Source organism: Armigeres subalbatus, unplaced genomic scaffold (genome assembly GCF_024139115.2).
Source record: "Armigeres subalbatus isolate Guangzhou_Male unplaced genomic scaffold, GZ_Asu_2 Contig1220, whole genome shotgun sequence".
Classification (NCBI taxonomy): Eukaryota; Metazoa; Arthropoda; class Insecta; order Diptera; family Culicidae; genus Armigeres; species Armigeres subalbatus.
This window is the reverse complement of record NW_026941980.1, coordinates 13841-21986: the sequence shown is the minus strand read 5'-3', so window position 1 is coordinate 21986 and position 8146 is coordinate 13841. Positions and strand designations below refer to the sequence as shown.

The 8146-nt window shown below is 38.6% G+C and overlaps 1 protein-coding gene across 1 annotated transcript; it reads right to left on the bottom strand.

Annotated features, from left to right (window-relative positions):
* Positions 1-203: 203 nt before the first annotated feature.
* LOC134202445 (tRNA (34-2'-O)-methyltransferase regulator WDR6-like) lies at positions 204-4028 on the bottom strand. Its single transcript, XM_062677433.1, has 4 exons — positions 3892-4028; positions 3634-3821; positions 1485-3564; positions 204-1409 (listed from the first exon to the last, which is right to left on the bottom strand). Exons 1-4 carry the CDS (start codon positions 3950-3952, stop codon positions 601-603), a joined length of 3138 nt encoding a protein of 1045 aa, XP_062533417.1. The 5' UTR covers positions 3953-4028; the 3' UTR covers positions 204-600.
* Positions 4029-8146: the final 4118 nt, after the last annotated feature.

The window sequence follows — 8146 nt, the reverse complement described above, 5'->3', positions numbered from 1 at the left end:
AACTTTTACATGATAAAACTTGTCAATAAGCTCAAATTTAGGGTGGCTCATTTTGCCCCTACGGCCCCTTTTTGACTTATATATACCCAGCGTGCACGATTCATCATAAAACAAAGTGAAATCAATAGATTGATCGAGAAAGGCACAATCGGCGCTTGGAGATCAATTTGGATTTTAACAAAACAACAGCCGGCATATCAAGATAGCTTTTGTGGAGAATCAATCTGGATTTTTCTCTTTTATTTCACATTTTATCGATTGAGAAAGTGAATTGATCATCTCAGTTGAGTACAATTAACTGGCCAAAAGTAGAACTTGGCCCATTGCATTCAGTCAAATTTAAATGTTTACATTTTACACTTACGTTGAAGTTATGCGACTTGATCAATCCACTTGCCCAAGCTAAATTCAGCAGTGGTTTAGAAATATTGATCAGCAATGATGAGCCTTTGACCCTATATGGGTATTTAATCCTGTTTAAATTCTAATTATTATCACAACTTCATAAAAACTTTGAAAAAATAAGTTTCAAAGCACATAAAAAATAAAAAATAAAAAATAAAAACAAATAATCATATCAACTAGACTAAAAAGGACAACTTACACGTTCAGGTTAATGAACTCGAATCCACATCCATACACAAACAGACATTGACTTTCGGGTATCAATTCCAGCCCTTTGACATCAGCAATACAAGTCTGCAGCTGTTTCAGCACAATCATTTGCTTCCATCCAGAGAAATCCATCAATACAATTCGTTGATCGACACCAGCACTCCACATAGTACCATCTCCAACAAACTTCACTCCGGTAACTTGTCCAATGTGAAGTGCACTGCTCACCACTGTACGTTCGGGATTCACAGATATCGTGCCATTACCGGCAATGGTAAAGTGTAGTTTTGTTACTACCACTTTTTGATCGTCTCCACCGGTTCCGATTAGGAACTGTCCGGCGCGAGCAAATGGCCTTATATCAAAACTGTTGATACCGCTGTCATGGTGCTTTAGCTTGTAGAATGGCCTCGTCAGACTGGTTGGATCCCAAAAGCAAATAAAACCGTCTGTGGCCATCGTCACTATGAGCGTTTGGGATCCCAACGTCAGTTTAGTTATGTGCAGAATACACTGATCGTAGCAAATTTCTTGAAGCAGTTCGACCCCATAGTTGTGATTTGCGCGTGATATGGCGAATTGTCGTAAAAAACCGTCGGAGCATCCGACGAAGAGATGGGATTCATGCAGAACGACACACATGAATCGGGTCTCAGGATCGAATGATGCCGTTCGGTTTGATCGCCATCGGGCCCGCTCGCTGTCGCTGGAGAGCAGCATGTAGGACAGCTCCTGTTTAGTTCGTCCAGGCTGGGCTGGGTCCAGCGCGGTGATACAAAGCTGAGCTCGACCTCCTGCGAAAATATGAATTTATTACATTTTGAAACTAGCATCAACATCGAAATGGATATTATGAATTGTGTTCTTACCTGCAGATATTATTAGCACTTTTTCCGATTCGAATGGGTGATCAACGAGCTGAATCGTTTTGATGCTAGATATATGGCAATGGAGATGCTTCCGTGGTTGTTCCGACAAGGTTTTATTGTTTGGGCAAAATGTGTTTATTCGTAGCACGTTATCTTCGCCACCAGACACAAAAAGTACTGCACGGCCATGTTTTAAAATCCTAACAGTGTTGCAAGCTTTTACATGCCAACTAAGTCTAGGAACTTGAAGTAAATTGAGCGAGCTTTCAAAACGAAGCTGATTTGCCATTACGAGTTTCAATCTTTTATGCTGAATGAACACAAAACAGCAGCGTAGAGCAGCTTCATCTTCGGAAAGCACACAATCCCAACATCGATGCCCTCCACCGCATTGCACATCAAGCAAAACGTTCTGTTGGTCCTCTTGTATGACTAAGAAGTGCGAGTCATTGAAACCCATAACAAACCGCATCCGATTCGCAACACCACAAAGCTTTTCAGTCCAATTGATAATCGTTTTTCGTGCCTCGAACAGCTCTAGACGGCGTTCCGTCCTATGGAGAAATATTGATTTTATTGTACTATCATGACCGGTAGTAGCAAAGAAGTATCCTTCCGGTGTTTCCTCCTCCAGCTGAATGTCAGTGACCCCCAGTTTCCCATGCAGAAATGGAAGTTTAAACACCGGATCTACTTGCTGAACGTCGAACAAATACAAATTTCCACTGCGATCCGCCAGGAGTAGAAGGTTTGGTTCCAGGTAGTACGCCGATGTCAACCAACGTTCGTTTGTTTTTGGTATTCGGTGGCAGGATTTAAGGGTTTCGACATCCTGGTCATAGACCAAACATCGACCGTTGTTGTCGCATATAACTAGACCAAAATTGCTGCTGAAAATGTGCAACGACCGAACTATGCTGAATTGAATGTGATCTTCTTCCAGCGCTAGTTCTGGGCGATTAAAATCCAATTGCAACTGCTTTGACAAGTAATTGCTAGCTGATTTTTCGACGAAATTGGTGAGTTTTCTAGATTTTGGGGATGGCGGACTAAATCTTAAATCAATGTACATTCTGATCCATCCATCTCCAGCAACATAAATTCTGCCGTTTGATACTTCTAAAATACTACATTTTAGTTGATCCTCTAGATGATCAATCATTTCCAGTTTCTGTGAATCTCGTATCGCTAGAACACGATTGCTGTTGGTGACTGCTATGATAGATCCATCAGAATACAACTTGACCTTCGTCGGGTGATCACCATCCAAATCAGGGGTTACATCTCGAACAACCATACGATCTTGATTTGATTTCAAAAACTTTTCAATTCCAAGTTTCGATACATTTCCATTACTAGCACAAATAAAAATGGTTTTTGTCATTTGGTCGTAATCTAAATTCCACAGCGTAGCTCCATCTTCCATTCGTTGCTTGTGCACGAGATTGCCCGATTCATCCCATAGGCACAGATTGGAATCTTCTCCTATGGAGACCACCCAGTTAAGGTCATTCTCTCGGATGATTCGACTCTGAAACACCCTTGCCGTGTGTCCGAAGCAGTACGACATTTCTGACAACTCCAGTCCAGGACCGACATTCTGTATTTTCCAAAACTTTACTGATCGATCATCAGAGGTAGTTGTCAGGAAATAACGCTCTAAATCGCATTCAATTGAAAATACCACTCCTCTGTGGGCAGATACACTGCATAAGATCTGCCCTTTATTCGGACCGCCAAAACGCCAAGCGAGAAGCAAACCTAGTGCCGTTCCACTGAAACAAAGCGCACTCGCCCAGTCGTTTCCTACAATCTGCGAACAATACAGCGTAGATCCATCTTCACAACAGCAAATTTCCGAAACAAACCAATCGCCGAAGTAATCCTGGCATAAACGAGCGGCAACTCCGTGTGCTGTTATCAGGCATGCCTCATTTTCGCCAATAAATTTTACAGCGCTAATCGAATCGTTTAATCGCCGCGATGCATATGTAAGAAGAGTTCTGCTTTCAGGAAGGTACAAAACATTTTCGATTCGGTTGTAGAGTTGGACTTGTTTCATTTGCGAAAAAGTATTGTACTGAAAGCGAACAAATAAAATGAAAAACTTATTTTTGCCTTATTACATTTACACGGCCACAGCACAAACCTGTCCGAGAACCAACGAGTACACTTCTCGGCCTGATCGTAGCATAATCAACCAGCCACCCGATGTTAGCTTCCGAAAATCGATTCCATGAATCTTATCTTTTAAGTTCGGTGGCAGGCAACGTACCGGTTGTCGCTGGGTTGAACCATCGACATCAACGTGCAGGAAAAACAGCTGATTTCCGACAGCTGGATGTAGAGCGGATAAAACAAAGTTGTGAAGTCAGGCATGACTATATCCATGTACATAATGACTTACCAAGTAGTAGTTTATCAAATGTAAGCACTCTCACGCATATTGCATCTGTTTGAACTTGCATATTGCGATAAATAATTTAAAAAATAAAATATAAAACGTGATGATCCCGCGCTGACTCCTCTGAACATGTGTGCAACAATAACATTAAGCAAAACAAATCTGTTGACAAACAAATTTGTCTTTGGCCGCTTTGGCATCAGCCTCATCAGCCAAGCAAGCCCCATTAGCAGTGTCGCCAGGCCACATGATTGAGGTCATTCTTCAATTTTATCTCGCGTTCTCCATAAATGTCATCCCGAATAGAATGGTATTATACATCTATTTTTCTAGTTATCGTTTTTTGATTACAGCGAATTGTAATGGAATTTTTAATGGAATCATAAAAAGTATCAAACAATAATTATACTACGAATAATATTTATGATAGCGTCTAAAATAATTTGATTTTAGATGATACACTCAATGGGTCGTTAAGTATCGTTACCATTCAAAAAGGCCAATTTTTCCATATATTTTTATTGGGCGATTTTACCAGATATCATTAGTTTATCATCATTTCTTTTTCTTGCAATGATTCGGAGTATAATCGATTTTAACAAAAAAGATTAGTAGTATGAGATTTCGTAAACGAATTCTGGACCAACTAATTATTCAGTGTTTAATCCAGATTGAAAAGCGTGTAATGATTATTTAATTATATGCTAACCGTATTATAGGATGTATAATGTTATTCTACGAACTACGATACTGGATATGATAGTTAGGAAGGTGTTTTCTCAGTTTATAATAAATAAATGATCATCAAACAAGTTTTATTTATATTTTATTTACCATCTTATATAATTATTTACCATCTTATATTATATTGCAATTATGTTATTATCATCAGTGCCTCTTCGCAGATTTCGATGGTGCTGCATGTTCCTGTAAGAAATCAAAGAAAACAATGAATAACAGCTTGAAATCAGTCCTGGATGTGCATTTTTCATGCCCCGATTTCTTGATAAGCATGCCCATGGAATAATTAGAAATAAAATGGTTATTAAGCCCATCATGAATTATTCTCACCTTCGCAAGCGTTTTTCCGCTGCTCAACCACATCCGCTTGCGCAATGGCGTACTGTTTCCCGGTATGAGGTTGATATTTCTGGAAATAAACAATAAATATATATTATTCATGGTTTGTATAATATAGTTTATACTTACATGCATTATAATCCGTTTAATTTTAGGTTTTCTTTCACACAAACACAATGCACATCGCCATTGACTTCGAAAAAAACTTGAATGGCGGTTGGATCTGTTGCCGATGCGATTGTCACTATCACACTGAAAAAGAAACTACTTCATTTCTGTGTTGGTGAATATCTAAATTATTTATGGTGAGATACGTATACAATAATATGATATCAGGTAATCCTCATTATAACATGTATAATCTGCAAATTATTATATATGATCGTGGTTTTATTTCTGTCAATCATATAATTGTACAAGTATCATACAGTTTAAAATGATTACAAGAGGAATGGAATGCCAATAATATCAACCATTCGGCGTACCATTTATTTCTATTCGGGATAAATCAAGCCAAATTTTCAAAACGACTTATCAGCTTTTGTAAACAAAGATTCAAACAACGATTTGACGAATCTGATAGCTCTCCCACGCAAACCAGCACCGTTAATAGGTAGGTGAAGGTTTCCGCTACCTTTTGATGGTGTTGGTTTGCGTGGGAGGGCAATCAGATTAGTCAAATCGTCGTTTGAATCTTTGTTTACACAAGCAGATAAGTCGTTTTGAAATGTTTGTCTTAAAATAATCAATTTTTTTGCATCAATAAATTTTGGCTCAATCGATTTATTAATTTATTAAGGCTCAGTTTTTTCAAAGAATGCATATTTTTTATGCCTCAAACCATTATTAAGACGCAAAATTAAAAATTAAAAAAGTTAAATTTTGACTTAACATCAAGCGATACACTCAGTACGAAGTGAATTCTCCGGAGTTTGAACCTCCTCCCCTATGAAAAATTGTTTCGTTATAAATTATTTTTTGCTCTTACTCCCCCGAATAAAAATGTACTATTGGTTCAATAGTGTAAACAATTGAATTACCTTACAATGTACGGCATAGATACAATCTGATCTGATACAAGATACACTGAGGATACAATACATCAACATATTTCTCTAATGTAACAATACTTGCAATTCAATTAATTGCATATTATTCGGCAACTCGGCCGTACGAAAACCATTTTTTTGTTAAATATATTGGCCGTGCATATGCACAGCATATGTTTCGAAATGGACAAATTGATATGAAATTTGCGAAAAAGTATCCACGTGTCTTGGAGGGACTCGAACCCTCAACCTCCTACTCTCTAGATAGGCGTGATAACCCCTACACAACAAGACCACTTAAAGGTCACGTTTGCGGAAAAGCCATCAGAATCCGAGTACCAACCTCCACCGCGGTTAGCTCTCTTTTTTGCAAATTGGATATCTTTCGGATGCTTGATTTGTCCAATCTCCACATGTGCGTTACTATTGTATATCCACAGCCAAGCGAGTGCACATTGTTTATTAAACGAGAGGATCGCACTCCATGCCCCCCAGTAACTGTCTGGGCGGGACGGTATAGAATGCGAATTCAATCGCACTCTGCTGTGCCAAAGGCTTGCTTGGCTAAAGCATTTGATGAGTTTGATTGCCTTTTACGTAAGCGGTCGCGTGTACTCAGACGACTAATGACGGTGAGATATTAATTTACTTTTTCTATAAGCATCATACCTTTATGACTACTCAGGGTCTGTCTCATTTGGATAATTAAACTTAAAAGTGACAGTTAGAGAATTAAAAAATCACCCCGTTATAAGAATGGCTGGTGCTACCCAGCAATTCCAATAGGACATCGATGGAAAATGATTCGATATCTGTTAAAAGTAATCTTGCTCTGCGAGCAGGGTTTTTTGATAATTATGGAAATGTCACTTTTAAGTTTAATTTCAGTTTAATTATCCAATTGAGACAGACCCTCAGAACATTCGTTTTGCACTCCTATCATAATAATTAGCGATACATTCACAGGCGGCACGAATAGTGTCACATGATACGAACGACTCGTGGGTAATACATTCATTGCCATGAATGGCATGTGTCTACAACACTATAATTGTCACAAGAGAATGTTGTGCAACATTCTGTCCGGTACAAACAATGTGACATGATAATAGCAGCAAAAATGTACTGTACGAATCACTGTCCCACCCTAGTATATATAGGTTATATTTATTTAAATCATTCGCAATGTTGTCCTGCATAACACTTTTAACATTATTATTCTCAATCCAGTTGAAAACCGGAATTGGGGGCTAGTTGGATTTTTCTCACAATCCGTATACGTTAAACCTAACTTCGGAAGTGGTGCGCTGAATAGCGCTTCGCAACCACAGCGCACCACTTCCGAAGGTTTAGGTTTAGGTTTAACGTACGGATTGTGAGATAAATCCAACTTCGCTAGCCCCCAATTCCGGTTTTCAACTGGATTGAGAATATTATAGGGTAAGGTGACCAATAGTGGTCCCCCAACCAATAGGGAACCCTCCTGCCATTTTTGCATTATTACTGCACAATGTCAACATTTTGCTATGAAATTCTATCGGGAGAACCTACCTTACAGTCCTATGATTTGATTACATGCGTTCGAAATGCTATGGAAAGTCAAATTAGATGATTTTTTACAATTCTATAAAAAATAAACACGAGAGGGTCCATTACAGGAATATTTTGGGGGGTCCATAATAGGGAAAAAGAACGACCCGAAACGGGACATGAAAATCAAATGAAGTGTCGACTATAGGGAAGCAATTTCCTATTATGGACCCCCAGGGGGTCTACTATAGGGCAAATTCAGTTAGACTTTAAAATGTTAATTTCAACGAATAACGTCGTGTATTTGGGTGTTTTATGTATGTATCGTGAAGAGGGGATGCAGAGCTTGCTGTTAGATATCAAGCAGAGTTAATATGTTGAAAATTTCTAAGCCTTATGACAGGAAGAGCTAAATTCCGCTACTAGGGGGTCCACTATTGGGCATTTTACCCTAATTAATTAATAATTTGGTTTTTAGCCCTAAGTTCACCTCAACGACTTTTAACTTTTTTTCACTGTGCAAGTAGTTGCTTTATAGATTTTCTCCTCACCTTGTCAGTATCCATTATTGATAAAGTGTCAATGTCATCTGATTGCTT